The 23,151-nt window shown below is 39.7% G+C and overlaps 1 protein-coding gene across 3 annotated transcripts in view; it reads right to left on the bottom strand.

Annotated features, from left to right (window-relative positions):
* The window catches only part of P4ha1 (prolyl 4-hydroxylase subunit alpha 1), a 78,198-nt gene that overhangs the window by 8,178 nt on the left and 46,869 nt on the right, over positions 1-23,151 (bottom strand). For 2 of the 3 annotated variants that reach the window (XM_028776807.1, XM_028776806.1), the window contains exons 3-9: positions 22,874-22,970; positions 19,714-19,865; positions 16,910-17,047; positions 13,760-13,999; positions 11,368-11,564; positions 9,796-9,972; positions 6,653-6,723 (exon numbers count right to left, since the gene is read on the bottom strand). In XM_028776807.1, the coding sequence (XP_028632640.1) occupies positions 6,653-6,723; positions 9,796-9,972; positions 11,368-11,564; positions 13,760-13,999; positions 16,910-17,047; positions 19,714-19,865; positions 22,874-22,970 (1,072 nt within the window). Of the gene's footprint in view, positions 1-6,652; positions 6,724-7,676; positions 7,748-9,795; positions 9,973-11,367; positions 11,565-13,759; positions 14,000-16,909; positions 17,048-19,713; positions 19,866-22,873; positions 22,971-23,151 lie in introns of all 3 variants that reach the window. The other variant, XM_028776809.1, reaches the window with a different exon arrangement.

Below are 23,151 nucleotides of genomic sequence, written 5' to 3'. Positions count from 1 at the left end.
AGATTCCTGACAGCAACCTCTGTTTTCCACATGAATACATAGACACGTGCGCGAGTGTGGGCACACACACACACACACACACACACACACATAAATGTTACTTTATTAAAATGTCTGGAATTAAATGATGATTACACAACTCAAAGCACTTAGAACAACTGAAATCCACACTTTAGAATGGTGAATTTGACAGCTCTGGGTACATGCTTTCAATCCTAGGATTTAGGAAGTTGAGACAGTATTGGGAATTTAAAGCCACCCTGAACCATAGAAGAAATCCCTGTCTGAAAAATAAAACCTAGTACAAATTAAAAATGTAAAATCAAGGCAGGAGAGATGACAGCTCATCAGTGGCTGCTTCTCCAGAGGACCTAGGTTTGGCTCCTGGCACTCATACTGTGGCTCACAACTGTCTGTAATGCCAGTTCCAGGGGACCTGATGCCTTCTTCTGGCCTCTGCTGGCACCAGACATATCATATCACTTATGCACAAGCATACATGTAGGTAAAACACCCATATATAGAAACTAAAAACAAAAATTAAAATTTTTTAAATGTAAGGAGTGTATTTTATGACTTGGCAGCTGTACTTCACATTAATGAAGGTTCAGCAGAGGCTGGCCTTATGTGATAATATCAATGGGAGGGGAGGCCCTTGGTCCTGTGGACACTCGATGCCCCAGTGCAGGGGAATGCTAGGGCGGTGAGGTGGGAGTGCATGGGTGGGGGAGCACTATCATAGAAGCAAGGGGAGGAGGGAGGGAATGGGGGTTTGTGGAGGGGCAACCGGGAATGGGGAATAACATCTGAAATGCAAATAAACAAAATAACCAAAAATAAATAAATAAGGAGAGAAAGAGAGAGAGAAGGGGGGAGGGAGAGGGGGATGGTGGGAGAAAGAAAGTTTCCTCCAATGCAAGGCCTCAGTTAAACCTCAGAACTTAAATGAGCCAAACTCAAATGTGTTCTTCGTTTTGCTCCTGTCCATCAACATGGTCTTCCTTCACATCCCAGTAAGCTAGACTCTACAGTCCACTGTTTAATAGTGTTCTTGCTAAAAACCTAAACTGTTCAGAAGAAAACCACAATCCTACGTTATTTTTCTGCCTTTTTTCATTATATTTCACTTTGCAGTGCTGAGGATTTAACTTAGGACCTTTCAAATACTAGGTAAATATTTAACACTGAGGGCCAAGCCCCTACACTTTTTTATTTACACTAGCCACAAAATGAGTCAAGTATGTTCCAGTAAAGTCCCGTGACAGCAGCTTTGAATGGCGAGCCTGTGCTTCCTAACACGAAATGTATTACCCGAGACAGAAACTGACTTCTACTTCCTCACAGCCACAAGCTTTTAAAATGCCTAGTCATTGTCGCTTTGAGGCAGGATCTTACGTGGTCCAGGCTGGCCTTGAACTCCCAATCCTCCTGCATCTATCTACCTGCTGTAGTAATTCTATATGTAACATATCTTTCACTAAAAGTTAAACAGCCGAGGATCTTCCTTTTGGATGAAAGGTCTCGTACTTTCAATTAGTGTTTGCACGTTTTTAAAGCAACAGTCCTCTATTTTAAATAATCTTGCCTTTTCTTTTAACGTGTTTCTTAAAAGCATCACAGGGAAGTTGGCTGAGGAAGAAGCAACATCCTCACATAGCCTGTAGAAAGGAAGCAGGTGATGTTGGGGCCATTTTGGGGGCAGTGACAGACCTCCATGGAAGATGTAAGTAATACAATCCAAATCCTACCACAGCACAGATGTGGAAACAAACGTCACAACTAGCTATTATAAAACCAGTAGACTGTTCCTTTGCAAAGGGAAGTGGTAACTCTTGGCTTAAAGTACTAGTTCTCAGGAGCAACATCCCCAGTCTTTAACAATTCTTTTAAGTGCTGGATGACAAGCAAAGACTAGTCAGTAGGACTGAGACTAATGCCGTCTTGTAGGATAATTAAGCAATAATACTGTGTATCCACCTACTTTGATTCTCTTCCTAGAAAGACCATGTTCAACCCTTTAGAGGGCAGTGTTGTTACACATTGGGGCAGCTTTAACCAATCTGAAATCAGTCAAAATACTGCACTCTGGGTGGGAGTGGTGGTGCACACCTTTAATCCCAGCACTCCTTAGGCAGAACCAGGAGGATCTCTCTGAGTTCAGGATCAAGTCTGGTCTACACAGCAAGTGTCATGACTACATACAGATCATGACTACATACAGAGACTACACGTACCACCACCAATCACAGTTAGCCTAAACTTTTGTTTTAAACAGGTAGCAAACTTCCATGTATTCTTTGCCAAAAAAAATTCCATTTTTTGGAGTGCTGAAATCTTTTTTCCTTCTACAGAAAATGATATAATCACTTAGAAATGTCTTCAAATACAGATTAAATTCCTTTTTGGAATGTTACAAAATGCAGATGTTGTTAGAACAAAAGGGATTATTATATTAACATCAACACACACATATTTTTCTATGAAACATGTTTATCATAATTTAAAAGGGAAACAAAATATTGGTTTATTTATTACTTCAAAGTTTAATATAAAGTTCAAAATTCAGGTTTTCACAACTATGTCCAGCGTCTCAGACCTGTGCTAGGGTAGTCCTAAGTATCAGGGAGGCAGAGGCAGGAGGATTACAAGTTCAAGGCAAACTGTGCATGAGAACTTTAACCCTGTCCCTAAATGAGGTCCAGGGACCTGGCACACGGTGGAACACTTGTTTAGTACACAAGACCATCGGCTCACAACAAAGCAAACTTGATTCCTACTGGTGACAAGAAGCATCCGAACCTATCCATTTATCCATCAATGAAATTCCTCCTCTAATATTTTGTTAAAATAGGCTCAATATTCCCAGTAGGAAGCTCCTTTAATGGCTAAGCCCACTCCCCGAGCATATTTTAGTTTGATACAAGTTTCTTTAAAAATAAATATTTATTTGCAACTGGTTAGTCCACTCCTGGACTTGCTGGGTATTCCTTCTTCACATTTATTTTATAAACAAGTAAGCTTTCAAAAATGCAATCCATAACACTTCACTCATGAAAGTTAGTTTTTATTCTTTAACGTTAAAGTAGAACTACACCACTTCTCCCCTTTCCTCCTTTGGGAAAAAACAAAAGGCATTTAAGCATTCCTAGAAGCATCCAAAACAGGAGAACTTACAACGTTCACCGGCTTTACAGTAGTAAAAATGTCAAATCTACACACACGTCTCTGAAATATGGAAAAGACAGGGTCCCACTATGTACACCAGGCTGACTTCAAACTCACACAGATTCCCTGCTCTCAGCCTCCTGAGTGCTGGAATTACAAGCATACACAGCCATACCTGGCTGAAGGAGTTCATTGTTATAGATATGATTATGTTTCAGTAAGAGAATGGAAAGTAAGTTTAGATGGTCTGAAATGAAGATTGGTTCCATTTGCAGAAGCACCGTAAATCATATCTGAGAATATATCCACCTGAATTAGTTTCTGCAAGTCCTCACTATCTGTTGGCACTCCTTAAGGATACCTGTCCTGCTGACTAGATCCAGAGCAGACTTTATCCATGTTTCATGTAAGGGTCAGGACCTTCCACTCTCAAACATGGCAAGCAGGCTGCAGAATTCTCACCATTCTGAGACACAGAAATGGCAACAGGGTCTGAAGAAGTAGATCCAGTTACCATCCCTCTGGGTTATTATTGTTAGATGACATCACCGTTACCCAACCACCTACTCTATCAAAATGCAGTTTTCTACTTTTTTGGGTCTTTTTTCTCAAAGTCTTGAGTCATGAAAACTTATACTACATAAATTTCTGCACTTTTCTCTTGGTAATCTCTTGTTAGAGTGGTCTCAATCAGGAGCATATTAGGAATAAAAAGAAGAAGAAACAAAAAAGAAAAAAAAACACAAAAAAACAGAAACAAAATCAAAAAAACAAAAAACCCAAAGCATTCTTTTCTCCATATATTCACTGACACAAGAGTCGAGGAACGGAACGGGCAAGACAGAATATGTATGCCGATTTCTAAAAACGTATTTATTATTACTTTGCCAAAGAAAAAAAGCATGGCAGTGTTGAATCTATTCATCTAGCAGCTTCTTTACTTTTGCTAAACCAGTCATCTCTGCTTGTTTTCAGTGTCTTCTAAAGTCCTTGTTAAGATGCATGCACTGTTTCTTTATACTGTTTCTTAATTGGTATTTCAACTTTCAAAACAGCTTTGTTTCAAATTATTTCATCTCATTAGTCTGAAATGTTGATAATGTCTAGAAAACAATTGCTCTGTAATGTATTTAAATACTCAACACCACAGTGATCGGGTGCTCACTATTATCTGGCTTTAAGAACAAAACATGAGCAGGACCACCAAGGTGTCTGAGTGCTGCCAAGCCTGATGATGTCTTGAGTGTGAGCTCCAGGGTCTGACTGTGCAGACCAGGCTGGCCTCTGATTCCTGAGTGCATGCACCATCATACTAGCTTACCAGCTGCCCTCTGGTCATATATGCACTGCATGCTGCACGTGTGTAACCATACACATATACATGCATCCACACAAACGTGCATATGCACACAAACGCACAAATAAAATGTAATCTAAAACGTTTTTTAAAATGAGCACAGTACTCGGAGATCTCACACCATCTCTCCTCCCTGAACCCTGAACTTGCATTTCACTGACTTCTCGTCAGTGGTTCTCAACAGAGGGAGAGGGAGACGGCAGAGGGGAGAGTGGAGGTGGTAGTCCTACCAAGGAACAAAGGGTCTTGTCCTACCAAGGCACAGAGCAACTTTCTCTACACCTTCCTCCTGTTGTGACATGTAGCGAGTGCCGGAGATGCTGCTAACCTTGCTCAAAGGCCACCACCAACAAGGAACGACCGGATTCAAATATCAACTGCCAATCATGGTGGCACGTGCCAACAGGCAAATGCTAAAGACAATAAAGCAGGATGGTCATCAAGTCAAGTGCTAACCTGGACTACACCTTAGACCTTAGACAGAGGACATATTTCAGTGGTAAAGTGCTTGCCTAGCTAGGAGAACCCCTAGATTCAACTCCCAGTACTACAAAGTAACAATTAAAAAAATCAAAGAAAAAAAAAAGAAAAAGTATTATATACAGAAAAGTTTTTTGTTTTTGTTGTTTTGTTTATCTGTTTGTTTTGTTTTTTTGAGATAGGGTTTCTCTGTGTAGCCCTGGCTGTCCTGGAACTCACTCTGTAGACCAGGCTGTCCTCGAACTCAGAAATCCGCCTGCCTCTGCCTCCCAAGTGCTGGGATTAAAGGCGTGCGCCACCACTGCCCAGCTCGGGAAAGGTTTTAATATCAAAAATGTTGATATTGAGAAATCTTAATCTAGAATCCTAATCTTACATCAAAAAGTACATTCATCACAGTGTAGTTCTCTAGTACAAGACTACTTATATAACTGACAAAACATAAATTTCCTGTTACATAAGTGCTCATCTTAAAAACAATTATCTTCAGGGATAGCAAAGTAGCTCAGGTACAAGATCATACCATGAAAACTTGAGTTCCATCTCCATAAAAACAAACAAACAAACAAACAAACAAACAAACCTCACATCTGGTCAGGCAATGGTGGTTCATGCCTTTAACCCCAGCACTGGAGAGACAGAGGGAGGCAGATCTCTATGAGTTCGAGGTCAGCCCAGTCTACAGAGTGAGTTCCAGAAAAACTAGGGTTATAAAAAAAAGTCTCAAAAAATGAAACAAAACAAAATGTCTGTAATTCTAGCCCTCCTACGCAAAGATGAGAGGTAAAGTCAGGAGACTCGGTCACCTGGAACCTCAGGGGCCAGCCAGTCCTGAGTACACAGCACGACACACATAGAAAGCAAGACCATGCTTCAACAAGGTGGAAGGCAAGAACAGATTCACAGACGCAGAGAACCTCTGACCTCTCTATGCCCACTGCGCCATGTGCACACCCAGATTCACACATACTCATCAAAAACACCTTTAAAACAATTTCAAAGAATAGTAGCTTCCAATTGAGTTATTTCAGCTATTATTATACACATTAATCTAAGCATCTGATTGCACAATTACTATCAATATAGATAACAAGATAGGCAGCGTATAAACTTAAATGTTTATAACAAGATTATCTCTATAACTGTAGCATCTGTGGAAAAAGAGTAGTTAGGGTTAGACCAAAACAATTCAGCGCAATGATATTTCTGTTTTCACTGTCTGGTCTGAGAAGCCTTTATCACGTGAGTCAACAGAGAGGTCGACGCTGACTAACTCACTCAGCCCCTAACTCTGAGGTACGCAGCAGCTAAGTTGCACCATGGTTAACTCTAAGTTACTTCTAAAAGTAAGGGATTTTAAACTGACTTGTAGAAGCTTCTTTATCCTTCTAGGTCTTTCCTCAACAGCTCCTAGTTATGTGTAGACTAGCCCCAGCTTCATGGAAGAGTTTGCCTTGGGCCTAGCTCTGTGCAGAGCCTTTTAGAAGTTCTTCCCTATCAGTTAGCACTGCCAGAGCCTCCCCAGGCATTTTATATTAGTGACTGGAAAATGCACAGAACTGCCTGTGTCTGTTTATTGGTCCATCATCATGTATCTTGTCAAGAAAGAGCACTCCAAATGGGCCTCAAGTTCTGTCCGCTCTCCCTTACCTCTTAGATACTCTGTACTGTGCTGTGGTCAGTTTCCCCGTCTCAGGGTCATGTACTGTAGCTCGGCTCAGCTACAAAAAGAAAAAAGAGAAAGGACAAGGCTTACACTCCAGCAGGCCATCTGGGCTTTGTTCACTTTGGTTTGCCAAGCCACAGGTGATTGGAAGGATTCAAATTGGTCTGCGTGGTGGGTAATGGTTCGAATCAGCAAACACTCAGAAAGGTGGCAAGAACAGCCACTTCTGCGTCAGGAGAAGACGGTTGACAGAATTTGACTGTAAATGTATTTATTGTCCTTTCACTTTTTTAAAACTAAAACCCTTTGAGGCTGTGTGTCAATGATTTGGAGCAGTGAGTTTCACGGGAGCTCTCCCAAGTCTAGAAGTTTAATGCTTTAAATATACAGCAACAAGCATTCTAAATTAGTTGATCATTTTAAAACTTTCATCAAGACAAACGGTTTTTCCTCTAACCAATCCAAGTCAGCAGAGGTTAAGAAGTGGTTGTGAAGGCCACATGCAGAAGCATAGCCTCGCTCTCCACAGCCAATTTTTGGGCCAGTGACTTGGTTTTCTTTTTCTTTTTTTTTAAAATAAAATACTTCAGATCAGATTACTCCATAGTGACAAGGACAGACTGGAGATAAAGACAACAGTGGACAATCACCACAAAGGAAGGTGTGTGTGGCACTCCAGTCTGGATGAACCACTGCTTCTTTTTCTCTCTTTATTTCACAATCTCACAACAAAGGGAAAAGAAATGGACCAGGCAATTTCCTGAGTGCTTAATACCTGATCTTAAAATACAATGCACTTAGTTCCTGAAACCTGAGAGCAATCAGATTCAGAACAGAACTTTTAGTCAAGGGAAAGCCCGTGAAGCCCAGAGCACTCCTCCACGTGCTGCTCTGAGGTGTAAGGCGGCCACCTGAGCTGGAGACTGGAGATGAGCACTTCTGTTCACAAAATTCTGGTAGGATGTTCAAAACACTCATTAGGAGGAAAAGTATGCGCATCAATCTTACCTTTTGCTAATTCTGTAATGTACCGTCTCCAAGGCTCCTGTTACGGGGTTTGAAATGGTGGCTCGCCTCAGCTGTGAAGCCAACCGTCAGAACAGTTGCATTACAAGACAAAAAATGATCACGTTTACCTAACCAGCCAGAATGCTGGGCTTTCTTTTCTTTCTTCTTTAAACAAAAGAGGGTGAACAGAAAATAATTCAAAACCCTTCCAATCACCTTGTGTTGAGCCTTGAAAGCCAGTTAGTTTTGTGTTTCTTAAAAATTATTTTACTTGCTTTTCACTGCATGAAGAGGCCACACAAACAGAAAAGATTGGAATTAATTTCCTCAGTGGAATAGAACATTGATAGCATGAAGAAAAGTTTCTAAAATGCAAAGTACTATTTATAGTTATAAGATTGGCCATTTGTACTTAATTAATCATTGACTCTAAAAGCGTGGACTGTAACTCCAGTGACAACATGATTATAAGGTCAATATTGTCTAAAATTTGTTTTAAGGTCATTCTTTTCTCTTTTCAAGAGATAGTATGTACTCAACCGTATGTACAGTAAAATAGCCTGTGTGCAGCCACACAGGTGAAAGGAATGTACAGCGGTAACAGAAATGCTGACAGCCAAGATAATAGAAACACTTTTTTTAAAATGGGAGAGTGATGCTGAAATAACAGAAAAATTAACTTTCATTGCCAATAAATTTACTGATCAAAAATAACCGCAACTAAAAAAATTCCTATGAAGACTGAGGCCTTCCATCTCAAAAGTGAATTCTTAACAAATATTATACCAAGAAATACTGGTAAGTTGGGTCTGACTATAAATAAAGAACTGAGTTAGGAATTCTAAAGAGAATGAGAAAATATGGAATGATTTTAAGAGGTGTTCTGGTTGGCGGCCGATTTGCTAGATCCCTGGACAGCAAAGCACCCAGCATCATAAAACTGACATTATTTAAGAAAAAAAAAGTGTTAATTTGGAAAAATAATAAAATTTTTAAAAATTTCAAACTCTACCAGCCAAATAAGCTGCCACCAGCTTTTTAGGAATAAAATCTTGATTGTTCCATAACCACCTCATTTATTTTCCTGTTTTCTTTGGCTGCCTTTACACCAGACGGCAGAACTGAGCAGTCGTGACAAGAGACCACACAGCTGACAAGGCCCTCAAGAACATTTACTACTTCAGCCTTTATAGAAAACAGATCAACCCCTACATATTACAGAAGAAAACTAATAATCAGAATGTATTTAATAATCTCTACAAAATTTTGCATTTTATCTTTAATAAGATGTATCATCTTGTTTTAAAGGACAAGATGACAGGAAAAGGCAAGGACAGAGAGGTAGTCTCCATACTCACACAAAAGATAAGTTTCTATGCCGAACACTAAAGTGTAGGATTAGGTGTAATTCACATTCAGCTATTTTTCTTACTAACACAGATTGAGGGGGCAGGAGAGATGGCTCAGCAGCTCAGAGCACTGGCTCTTTCAGAGCACTGAGGTTCAACTCCCTGCAGCACATGGCAGAACACAGCAATCTGTAACTCCAGTCCCAGAGGATCTGACCCCTCCAGCCTCCATGGGCACTGCATTCACATGGTGCAGACACTCATGCAAGCAAGACGCCCTACACATAAAAGAAAAATTTAACAATATAATAATAAACTAAAAATCAAGAAATTATAATACTATTTTAAAACTAGCAAGATATCTATTCCTAATTATATTTGTCTAATATTATGCCTAAAGAAAAATTATAATACCTGGATTATTCATTCAGATAAACAAATACTAGGTATAAAAAATTGAGCTTTGTGTGGTACTGAGAGCTATAAACTATGTGAAAGATCTTCCAGTGAGACAGCAAACCGCAGACTCCTGTGTATGAACACAGACCTATGGTTTTCATTACTCACTGTTTCAGGCCCAGCTACAGGATGTGCTACTTGTGTTGGTAACTGCTGAGACAACTAGTGTAAACTATAAGCTGACAGCGTTGTGTTGAGGCAGTAACAGGTAAAACCCCTAAAGTTATGGCAACCTCAGTGATCCTTCCTGTCGCCTTGTAAAGAAAAGATTAACACACACATTCGGTAAACTGAGAAGAAGAAAAAGTTACCCTTGGTTTTGCTAAATCTTTGACAATCTCAATTTCTGCGTCAGAGATGATATCATGGAAACGAATAATCCGAGGCTTGTCCCACTCATCCTCCTGCTTGGCTGGAGCCAGGATGAATTTAGGATTCCGGTTTCCGTCATGGTAGCGGCAGAACAGCCTTTTCTGTCTCCGGGGAGTCTACAGGTAAAGAAAGCAATAAATGTGTAAGAACAATAGCTCAGCGTCCATTTGTATGTGAGTTAGAAACAATAACGGTGCTTGTGCGTGCACACACACACACAGACCTCACACACACAGGTGACCTCTAGAACTGCACACAAAGCAGCAGTGCCCGGTACATATTCTGCATCAAACCAACACGCATTTTCGATCTTTAAAATGTCATCAATGATTCTTAGGGTTTGGGGCGCAGTAAAAAGCAACGGTGGCAGAGTGGTCACCTGGCTTATCAAAGGCACTGGGTTCAATCCCCAGCACTGAAGAAAATAAGAGTACTTTCCGGGGAAGAGGAATGCCTCAATAACAAGCAGAAGGTCAAACTTCCATAATGAATAAGATACTGAATTTCAAGCCAATAATTCTCGATATAGAAAATCCTGGGTTTCCAAAACAGAGAGACACAGTTCACCGCTGGAAATCGAGAACTAACTGGACATTTGATATTATTATATAACTTCTATAAATGTAAAAAGATATGATAATGGCTTCTAGTCAGTTTGAGTTCTTATCTTTAAAGACACAAACTATTAGAGTTTGACTCTAGATTGATCCTAAATTCTCGGCTTGGTCTCTAGCCTGTGGTGTGATTGGTAGGTGGTAGAGCTTTTAAGAAATGGGCTTGATGGAAAGTCACTGGGGTGTGCCCAGAAGGTGACACTGTGAATCCCATCCCTGTTGCTCTCTGCTTCTGAGTTGCTGAGGACCAGTAGTTCTGCTCTAACACACACCCTCTCCAAGACGTCCTGCCCTGCCACGGGCCCATTCCAGAGAATGGAATGCATTATGGACTTGATATCTCTGGACCTGTGAGCCTGAATAAGGCTCCCCTCCTTTAAAGCCATCTTTCTTGAGCACGTTATCAGGGACAGGAAGGTGCCTAGCACACATGCTAGCTACACTCTAGAGAAGATGTGAGTGGAGAAACTGAAGGAGTCTAACAAGGTCGACTTATCCTCGCGTCGCTCACCAGCTCCCAGAGTAAAAGCAAACGCTTGTTGCTAGGAGTCAGTCTGAGGACATGTCCCCAATACTACGATGATGTACACCTGCAATTAGCGATTGCTTAGGCTGTCAACACTCTTCAATGTCAAGACAGAAAGCCTAACTTTAGCTCCTTGGTAGAGAAAAAAATTTAACCTTCACAATGTTCCATTATCAGTTACTTTGGTGAAATAATGTGATGCACTTTCATCCATAGGAAGCACACAGCATACTGTTTTGTGATTTCTTACCACAGAGACTACAATGTAAAAAGCTTTGAATTCCTCTAGCACTATGTACAAACACAGTAGCCCGCGCGCGCACACACACACACACACACACACACACACAAATTGACTTTTTCCACTTTACCATTTTGATACCCTCCCCACGGCACAGCATTTCGTACTTCTGTCTTTCTGGCAGGTAATCCACAGCAATCCCTTTTTTCTTTGGTGTAGTTTTCTGATCAGATTGGTCACCCAATGCAGACTTATTGGCATCTTTTTCTTTACTCATTATATACTCAAAATATACTAAGTTCCCATTAGCTCTCTGATGTTCGGGATCTAATAGAGAGAAATAAAGTGTGGGTATAGTCAAGGTTACAGTTGTTCAATCATCAGAAAACAGCAATATAAACCATTTATATTACATTAGGTTTAACGCCTAATTAAGATGCTTTTAAGAAAGGAGGCACTAATAGTGCCAAAGTTATTAGTGACAAAACAAGATGTAAACCACTGCCATCCAGTCAATCAGGACATGTAGTTGCCTTGTATAGAAACAGCTCTGGTGACAGAACAGGTCTGTATCTTCAGGCAGTAATTACTGTTTCTGCTTTGAGAATTTTATTAATCAGCCCCAGAACAATGTTCAGTTTAATGTCAAATGGACACTTTAGAGTCTTAGCTGGGTGTGGCAATGCATGCCTTTACTTCTAGCATCTACGAGGCAGAGACAGGAGGATCTCTTAGTTCAAGGCCAGCCTAAGCTACACAGTGAGTTCCTGGATAGCCAGGAACACACAGAAAAACCCTGTCTAGGAAAAAAAAAAGTCTTACTCATCTGTGTATTTTTTTTATTATTTATTTTATATGTATATGAGTACACTGTAGCTGTCTTCAGAGGGCATCAGATCCCATTACAGATGATTGTGAGTCACCATGTGGTTGCTGGATTTGAATTCAGGACCTCTGGAAGAACAGTCAGTGCCCTTAACTGCTGAGCCATCTCTCCAGCCCTCATCTGTGCATTTTAAGTAATGGCTAAAAAGATAATTTTGTGGCTCCAAAGTAATCACTATGATACAGACAACATGGACCAACCACTTCCTAACTCACTCTCAGCACAGGCAGACACAGACCACGCGCATCCGAGGGCTGAGTACATTCAGTTCCATGCTCCCAAGTAAGAAGAAAAGAGGAAACTGAATATATAATTTTCAAACATGCCAAAATCCACTAACTGCCTCGGAAATTGCTACTGATAATTTTTAGCTACCTTTTAGTAAGGAAAAACCAATCCAACCAACCATGCGCAGAACAAAGAGAGCAGGAAGTTGTGGCATTAAAGTGCTAGTCTATAAAGTATTTCTAGTTCTTCTGAAATTGCTTGAAATGTACGTTATGATACGTAATAAAAGTCTAATTTTGGAAGAGAAAAAAGTAGGTGTATAGAAACGGAAGTATATACTACTACAAAACAAAAATAGTTGATTCTGCTTTTTCTGTATTAATAACATTTTCTAGATTAAATACAAAGTACAATTTAAATCAAGAGAAAAATAACAGGAAACAAATGTTATTTGAATTAATATCTTGATTCATTTACCTAAGAAGTAAATCAATTATCACAAAGTCCACTTTCAGATGATTGATCTTTTTGAGCAGTCTCAATTTCTAACATCTAACATCTTAATTGTAAAATAATTTATTAAATATTCTTTCTTCACAATGAATCACAGGCTGCCAGAATTTATTATTTTATACATTCTGAGACCCCACTTCCAAAGACTGCAGCATAGCAGGTCTTGGGGTGCAGTCAGAGAAATGGCTCAGTGGTTAAGAACACTTGTAGCTCCTGAAAAGGGTCAGGGTTCCGCACCCACAGGCTGCCAAGGGGTGTGACACCCTCTTCTGTCTGGCCTTGCTGATCACTACACATACGTGACACACCTACATACACACAGACCTTTTGTTTTTTAACTGCCATATCATTTTTCTAACATTTGACTATGAAATGCAAAGAAGCAATAATGTGTTTTTCAAAGGAAAAGTGGTTGGGAATTACTCTGACCACTTGGGTAAGTAAACATTTTCAACTGAGTTCCTCATCGAAGCTTGACCCTATTTCTTATTTACTTGTTGGTTTTGTTTTGTTTTTTGAGAAAGGGTCTCACTGTGTAGTCCTGGTTGCCCTGGAACTCACTACGTAGACCAAGCTGGCCTTGAATCTACCGCCCTCTGCCTCCCAAGTGGTGGAGATTCAGGGAGTACACCACAACTGTCTGGCTAGTTCCAATTTTCAAATTCCTGGAGAAACAAAGCAACATCAGAGAACACAACAAGCACTGTGATGTATCAGGTGAAAACTTCAGCTACTATTTAATCTGAAAGCAGGCATCGAGAGAACAAGCATGTCTTCTGATGACTGGTAGACTTCTTATAGAAATGCATGGCTGGCTGTGGTTGGAGGGACAAGTAGATATACAGATAAGACACATCCCCAGTAGAACTAATGTAAATTAGGCCAGATAACATACCTAGTTCAAGAAGCTTCTTTGTCAGCAAAAGTGCCTTATCCAGGTCTCCCTGCTGGTACACTGCATAGCTCAAATAATCTAGAACAGAGACTTTATCTATGGTAGACACCTCTCCCTCCTCCAGCTGCATCAGAGCCTGTTCCATCCACAGTTCTGTGTGGTAATAATCTGCTTCTGTATAGGCCACTTTGCCCAACTCAAAGCAGTCCTCGGCTGTTAGAAAAGACTTGTGTTGCACGCCTATAAAAATAAAACAAAACAAACAAACCCAGAGTATTAGCAATCTCCATATTGTACTATATAGGATTATATAACTTTCCAAGTACTACTTCACTTTCATTTGAACATTGAATTATTTGTCCAGTTGGAAGAAAAGCCAAAATTAGCTGGGTGTGTTAGCACACACCTTTAATCCTAGCACTTTGGAAGTAAAGGCAAGCAGTGAACTCAGTGAATTCAAGACCAGCCTGGTCTAGTTCCAGGACTGTCAGAGCTATATAGAGTGACCCTGTCTCACATAAGTAAGTAAATAAACAGAGAAAATTTGCCTAATTTCATAAACAGACAAAACAACATAGCATGAGAAGGATTACACAGCTGGTACAGAGGATGTGTCTGAATGTGCATGTCTCAGAGTGTGTATGTGTTTTTTGTGCTTTAGGGGTAGGGATGGCTTTTATTCTGCCTATTTGTTTTGTCCTATTTTGGTTTGTTTTTATTTAATGTTTTTTAGATATCTGTATTCTAATGGGTCAGAGAAAGAAAGGATGTAGACTTGGGTAGGTGGGGAGTGGGGAGGATCTTGGTGGAGATGAGAAACAGTAATCAAAATATACTTATAAGGGACAAAAACTACTTTCAACAAAAAAAATAAAATGGCAAACAAAACATTGCTGTTATATTTACACATTATCCTTGTGAGGGAACAAATCTACGTACAGTGGACAGGTTTTCCTACCTCAACCTGTAATTAAAACAATCCCTGACAGGCAAGCCCAGAGACCTATCTACTCTCAGGAGATTCTACTTTGGTCAAATTGACAATTAATACGAACCAGAAAACTGATAAAAGAAACAATTCCTGCATGGTCTGACACTTGTCATGTGCCCAGGCTGGCTTCAAACATGACAATAAAGTTTCAATAGTTAGAATTGGCAGGGGACATATTTAAACCAAGGCAGATATCAAAATCCTAACTTCTTAATAGTTTAATGTGCTATAATTCCAGAAACCAAAGAATCATATTAAAGTTTGATCTTCATTACCGTGCTACTGGTGTGGGTCTAAACGGAGCTCACGACTGAGTCAGCAATGCTGAGTGCTTTGGGGCCACACAAAGCACATTAGGGGAAGCACACATCCACTCACAGACAGCCCAGTCACATTCGGTAAATGACTCCATATCCCGACCGTGTTGTATGAACAAGCTACAGGGCAGAAGATCTTCAGCTAGTCTGCTGTGGTAAAGTGATTCTGAGCTACTCAAAATTATTACAGAAAATGTCTGGCAATGTTGGGTTTTGAAAAACAAGTTAAAAAAGAAAATCAACAGCATCTGAAAATGAGAACATTCCATAGTGGGCATGAAGGGAACAAACAGGCAAGAAAAAGGGAGAAATAATCCAAGCCCTAAGAGGTTTGCTTACCTCTCTAGCTTCATGTCTCACTCCTCTCGCAAACCAAACCCCACTCCTAACTGATGCATGCTCCACCGGAACTGTGTGTTACGCCATACAGTACCTGTTACTGAATGACAGGCTCTCTACATAGACAGGCATTTACTGTGTTGTTATCTTGAGAACATAAGTGCCTTAGCTGACAAAAGTATTGCCTTGCTTAGTATATAATCTTGTGCTGGTCTTACTAACTGTATATATGACATAATTAATGTCTATTGAATGTGGGGTTGTAAACCAGAAAACAATTTTAAATGTTTTAATCTTATCAAATGTTATGATGCAGTGCTAATACAAACAGAAAATTAATAAATACATAAATCTGAATACTTATGCAAGTATTCTAGTTTATTTTAAAAACGTACTTAACATAATATATTAAATTTACCAGTCGAAGACTTATCCCAAATGAAGAGAGATGCACAAGAAAGTATCTTCATCAATAGCCATCTGTCTTATTTTGTTCCTGAGAAACCCAATTTCAGTCTGACCAGAGGCAACACATTTTATTTCTTCCAGTGATAATGAAAGGCAATGATAGAAGCAAATTTCCATAAAATCAAATGGAACTTAAAACTTTTGGCCCAAATAGGTCATGTACTATATATAATACATTGCTTCATACTACAGACCTGTTTTTAAATTAAAAAGAATTATGTGTATGTGTACCCTGCCTGCATGTATGTTTATGTACCACATATGTACATAGTGACATGGAAGCCAGAAAAAGGTATCTGATCCCCTGGAACTGGAATTACGGATGATTATATGCTGTCTTGTGTGTGCTAGGAATTTAACCCAAGTCCTCTGGAAGAGCAAACGGTTCATACTACAGAACCTTTAAATATTTGTCCATATTCTGAACAGCTTAGCTTTCAGTTAGTAAACAAACATTTTGATGATTAATCATCTTATAGTTTTATATACGAATCATTTAAGAAATATCAGATGTTCTAAAAGAAACACTGGAAAAATGATTTTTCTTATATACTAAAGTTCCTTCCTTAGGTTGTTCCCAGGAGGCAGAGGCAGGTAGATCTCTTTGAGCTCCAGGCCATCCACGACTAAATAGAGAGACACTGTCTCCAAAAAAACAAAACGAACAAACAAACAAAATAAATAAATAAAAGCTACAGTTTAAAAACATTAAGATCCAAAGCCAGGTATAGTAGTGTATGCCTGTAATCCCAGACTCAGGAGGCTAAAACAGGAGGACTGCCATGAACTTGAGTTTGAGGCCAGCCTGGACTGCAGGGAATCTTGCTATAAAATTATATTCCTTCTCCTCCTCTGAGGGAGAGGGAGGGACACGGGAAGGAGCTGTGTGAGGGAGAGACTGACAGGAGGCAGGGCTGATATTGGGATGTAAAGTGAATAAATAAATTAATGAATGAATGAAAAAATTACGTTTTCCTAGTGGGCTGGAGAACAGCTAAGTGGCAAACATATCCATGGATGGAAGCATCCTCTCACCTGGAAGATTACCCTTTGAGATGGTGTTAGTGTCCAGATTGTAGGTGTCCTGCAGACGGAACAGAGCTTTAGCTGCCCCAACCTGATCTTCATCATTAGGGAAGTACTGCCTCTGGATGGTCAGGTTAGAGATGAAGCCTTGAAACAGAAAAACATTGAGTATAAAAATATCTTCTTAGTGTTCTACCTTACCATGAAATGTCTACATTTACAAGAAAAACCCAACAGACCATTAACTTCAGTTCCTAGTCCCATTAAAATGTGAGCAATGTGAGGTCACTACAAAAATTACATCCAATTACTAAAGACCTAATTACCAATAGTAACTACTAAGATTAATTACTAACAGTAACTGCTTTTATACAAAATAACAAGGAAAAAACAAAAAACCCCAAAACCACCCAGAGGCCAGGATGGTAGTACATGTGTCTGAACCAAGAACGACAAAGACAAGAGTATGATAAGCGTGTCAGGCAATCTGGAATACACAAGACTGTCTCAAAATGCCCAAGGAAGCCAGGCAGGCTGGCACATGCCCGTAGTCCCAGCAGCACATGGGGACAGAGGCAGGTAGAGTCTGTGAGTTCCAGGCCAGCTAGTGCTACACAGTGAGACCTTGTCTAAAAAAATACACAAAGACACACAGAAACAGAAAACAGAGCTGGTCGATACAGGTCAATGGTAGAGTATCTGTCTAAAATGCACAAAGCCAGGGGTTCTATCCTCAGGACCCTTTCCCTGACAGACACAACTACAGGATTTATATAAAATATAGTAAAATCAAACTAACAAATAAATTACTTAAGAACTATACGGAATGGATTAAGAACACTCCTTAAAAACACAATATCAAAATGTGGTTTAGAATTTAGTAACACAAATGTCACCACTGTAAATACTTTCATTAACTTTCTGTCAACTCCATGTACATGTAGTTAAACTAGTGGAACGTATGAGTGAAAGATAGCTGAAAGGACACTGGCACTCCTATCAGTATTTTCTACTTTAGGCCAACTCTAACAATTTCCACAAGAAATCCTTCAAGCAAGTTTTACAGAAGTCTATAGAAGTTTCTTTTTCCTTTTAAGTTTTTTTTTTTTTTCCAAGACAAGGTCTCACTAGACCAGGCTGGCTTCAACTTAACAGAGATCTGCCTGCCTCTGCCTCTTGAGTGCTGGGATTAAAGGCATACACCACTCCACCTGGCTCCTATGTTTCTTATGAATCAAAACAAAACCAAATATGCTGCTTAAGTTAAAAGAGAAAAATGTATATGCGATTAAATATATATATATATACGTATATATATGTATATATATGTATATACATACATATACATATACATATACATATACATATACATATACATATATATATAAATTTTCCCATATGTAATTATGGGATGACTGCCACACAGAAAAAAGAAATGGCAAAGTCTCAAGGTTCACAGTATAAAAGATCTACAGGATATTACTTGAGACGGGGATGGGGGGGGAGAATTTAAGAGTGTAGAAGAAACAAGAGGTATATTTCCTTATAACTTTTATCAGGGTGTTAGTAGGAGAACCTGCTTATGGTAAATCAGTACCCACAAGCATCTGCCGTGACTTTTCATGGGCATATAGGTAGTAGTGTTTACTCCTTGCCCACAGGAGACACAAGAGAAACTTGTAGTAGTTGGAGGAGAGTGTTTTTTCTTCTCCATACATACAAATGCTCAGTATCTTTTCTAGCTAACTAAGGAGCTCAGCATGCAGTGTGGGCACGCTTTTGTAATCTGAGGTGCAAAAGGAAAACTATAAACAAGTTCCTTTTCCTTCACAATTTAATGAGCATGAGACTTATTCTTACCAAGAATCTCAGCAACTGCTATACGGTTTTTCCTTCATTTCTAAGTCAAGATCTTTGACTTATAAGAACAACACTATTGCTTCTCTCTGACACATCCAAACTGCAGCATCTTAAAGTCTGTACTTGTGTGGACTATATGTGCTCCGAGGGTTACTTAAACAGAAGGCTAAGGACCAAGGGCAGGGATATGCTGCAAGAAAGGGGGCCTCGAATCCCAGCAGGACAACTGGAGAGTTCATGTCACCAGTCAGAGAGCCATGCACCTTACATCTTACTGTGTACTCTTCAAGTTTTCCACTTGTCATTTTGGAGCTGTGGCCGTGAGCACCATGGGTAAAGAGACTATGGCCGCCCTACTACTCACCAACACTGCCAAGTGCTCTACAGAGTAGTTCACCTGCACAGACAGTTTAGCCTGCATCGTTTTCTGTTTTTGTGTCAGTCAGCAATCATCCAACCACTCCGTGTGCTTCTACTGTACACTTCATAATCTCTTTACCTCCTTAAGCTCCAGGCTTAGTGTGCGGGGGTTTGTTGATATGCAGAACACCAACACTCCAACTACAGTTTCATTATTTCATGACTTTTGAGAATTGATGTCTCTAGCATCAATGTTTAAAATGATCGCCTACATTAAGAAAAATTACCCTAAACACAAAATCCTGGGTAGAACACAGCTAACACTCTTCTTTGTACCAAAACTCCCAATGTTTTTGCCTTTAGAAATGAAGTTACATGTCAAATAATCTAATCATTTTTGAAGATCAAAAGGTAAAATTACCCACATTGTCACAAATATTGACATTACTATTTTTTTTTTTAGACCAAATGCTCCAGATTTCAATTCTCTCTAGTCAAACCAAACACACATGCAATACTTCAATTACATCATAGGCACTTGATGCACTTAGGAACTGAGTTCGTTTTTAGTTCCAATGCCCCTTTAAACTTACCATCTGACATATCCTTGAGGATCAGATTCTCCAGCTCACTCCATTCAGTGTTCAGACGTTTCATTAACTTGAATGCATTTACAGGATGCCCAACAAACCCTTCGGGATCTTTTGTCGCTGTATTCGTTAGCCGGTCTAACTTCTCTGCCCATCTACAGATATCAGACATAAATGCAGTGACTAAAAGCCATGCACGGTTGCATATGCTTTTTTTGTTTCTGAAAGCAGACTTTTTTCCAACAATATATTCTGATTATGGCTTCCCTTTCCCTAATTCCTCCCCACTTCCCCACCCACCCAAATGTGGCACATTCTTTTAATCCCAGCACTCAGGGGACATAGACAAGTAGGTCTCTGTAAATTCAAGGCTAGCCTGGTCTACACAGTGAGTCCCTCCCCACCCCATAAAAAAGAGTGTACCAAGGAAAAATCAATCAAATAAAGTACTTGGGAAATGAGACTAATTATAAGCTTTTCACTTAAAAATACTGTCTACAATTTCTTTTTTAAAGTAAAAATACAAAGACTCTCTAAAACACAACATCATACAGATGAAAAAAAGAAAAAACAACTTAATGAATCAAAATACAACTTTTTTATTTTAGACTGTTTTTCCCAAATGGAATCTCATCTTAGACAATGCTAAAATTTAATCACTGAAATTTTTTATTTCCCCATAAGCCCTAAAAAGCTAAAATCACTATTATAATAAAATAAAAATAAATTGGCCCTGCCTAAATTCTACGAAGTATGTATTTAAAACACCTTATACGCTAAAAAAAAAATTTGTATTTTTTTTCTTATTTTTATGTTCTGTATGGTGTTTTGCCTTCATTAATGAATGTTTGCCTCATACATGCCTGGTGCCCGAGGAGGCCAGAAGAGGTATCAGATACCCTGGAACTGGAGTTACAGACAGTTGTGAGCCACCATGTGGGTGCTCAGAATTGAACCTGGGTCCTTTGAAGGCAAAGCTCTTAACTACTGAGCCATCTCTCTAACATCTTACACATGTCTTTCTTTTTAAGGACTGGATCTCACTATGTTACCACTCAGGCTAACCTTGAATTTTTGGGTTCAAGAATCTCTCTGTTTCACTCCCTTGAGTAGCAACAAGTCCTGATACATGCCATTGAGCCCAGCCTAATTTATAGTAATTATTCTTGTTGTCGTTGCATTGCTTTTTGAGACAAGGTCTTACTGTATTGTGCAGTCAAGACTGGCCTTCAGTTTGTGATCTTCCTGCCTCTACTCCCAGTGCTGGAATCATGTATGTGCAACTATATGCTAATTTACAGCAAATCTTTACACCATATGTAGAATATGAATTTTAAAACAGAAATATGAGCCATGTGGGCTAGTGCCAAGGACCAGCCTCAGCTTGGAGAGGGGTTCTGAGGAAGGGGTGTTTGGGAGCAGCAAAAGAACAACTCGAAGTCAGTCATGGATACAAGCTGACAGCTCTGCAGTCTGCTCAGGTTAGCTTTCTGCTTGAGACAGCTCTCACGTGATAGAAAAAACTTTAAAAGCTCTGTGTTTTCCAACCAAAGTCAGGAAAGCTTCTAGGAAAAATTCTAAGAGCTGTGTTAGATCTCTAAGTAATTCTTGAGTTTTCTGACCAAAGTTCCCTAAATCTCTTTATTTCCTTCCTTAGTATCTTTCTGGCAAGCTAGCTCATAGTGCAGTTGCCTCAGTTCTTTTAGGTCTGTGAAGCCCCTCATATAATTTATGTTGCATCCTTATAATTTTGCATAGTTGAGAAATCCTATTTTTTTAATTCATGTTTTCAGAGTTCTTTCCCACAGCCTTAAGGGCTGCCAGAAGGTCTCAGCATTTAACCATCTTGCTCAGGAACACTGGACACACCCTCACCTCCTGGACTCACGCTGTTTTCAGGGAGTCATTAACTTGGCAGGGAGAGCATTCCCCAAAGGAGGAACATAAAAATACGCACATTATTATACAAACAAGCCTCATGCCTAGGAACTGTCAACACTAGTGGAGGCCCATGCCCTGCTCCAGGATGGAAATGTGTTAGGCAGTTCCTTCTGCGTGGTCACGAAGGACTCAGCAGGGTAGTGCATACCTTTAATCCCAGCGTGCAACAGGTAAAGCAGGCCAATCTCAGTGTTTCAGGCCAGCCAGGGCTACACAACAAGACTGTCTTAAAACCTAATACATTAACACTAAGGGATTCATTTAACAAAGTACGAATTCTCAGGTCAGGAATAACTACAAACCTGAGTCATTAAAATTAACATTCAAGAAAATGAATATGGTTTTTATATTAGATATCACTAATCATACTTGTCACTATAAGTCCACAATGGAATCCCATGAGTAGAACTGGAAAACTGCTCTATCAGGAGGCTTACTGGACAGATTATGAAAGATATTAGCAGGGCTTCTATATACTCATCCATCCATATTCTTCTACTCTGTGATGGTTAATCTTGACTGTCAACATCATTAGATTACAAAGTAGCTCTTAAAGGGAGGGCTTTAGGTGTGTCTGTGAGGTGTTTTCAGAGAAGACCAACCCTGAATGTAGGCAGTACCTATACAGATTCGGGAAGGAGGAAGGCTAATAACCCCTCCATTCTCTACCTCTGCTCCCTAACTTTTGAGCTGCTCAGTTTGAATGAAATGAAAGTAGAACATCTGAACTGTGAGACAAAGTTTTTGTTAGGTTACTTTGTCACAGTAATGAAAAAAGCTAATTAGGGCCTAGGATAGTTCAGGTGCTAGAGTGTTTATCACACAAGGATGGATACTGAGTTCAGATCCCTGACATCCCCACCAACAGTTGTATTTGTCTGTAGTTCTAGAGTTGGGAGGAAGACTCCTGAAACATGGTGGCCAATTAGCCTTGCCAGATTCAGTGCAGAGACCTGTCTCAATAAATAAGAGAGTAATAGAGACAGGCATCTGCCATTCACCTTTGGCTTCCATGCACGTACGTATGTATCTGCAAACATAAACACACACGTATACTCAATACACAAGCTGACACACACCAACCCTGACCCAGGATTAACCCTTGTTTTCCCGTGCTTACTGCTTCAGACACTTTCCTGGCTTTCATTTCCACTCTATGCTTCAGTGCAAGAGAGAAAACCTCCAAACGGAGACAGAGCTATGGTAAGGAAGACACACTTACTTTTTGATTTGCTCTAACTTGTCCTCTTCTGCTTTAATATAATCTTTTAGTGATGTCACCAGGTCTTTTTCATTATGGATCAAGTCAGTCATCTGACCTACACGGGAAGAGGAAGGTTATTAAACAGTCATCAATATAAATCTTTTAGAATTCATTAGAAAGGTTTCATCCTGTAGGAGGATTTAACTGGAATGGAATAGGTACGTTGTAAAGGATCATTTTCCTTTTTTCCTTCCTTCCTTCCTTCCTTCCTTCCTTCCTTCCTTCCTTCCTTCCTT

Source organism: Grammomys surdaster, unplaced genomic scaffold (assembly GCF_004785775.1).
Source record: "Grammomys surdaster isolate TR1022 unplaced genomic scaffold, NIH_TR_1.0 273, whole genome shotgun sequence".
In the NCBI taxonomy this organism is placed as follows: domain Eukaryota; kingdom Metazoa; phylum Chordata; class Mammalia; order Rodentia; family Muridae; genus Grammomys; species Grammomys surdaster.
The sequence above is the reverse complement of the archived record's forward strand: the minus strand, read 5'-3'. Positions and strand labels throughout refer to the sequence as shown.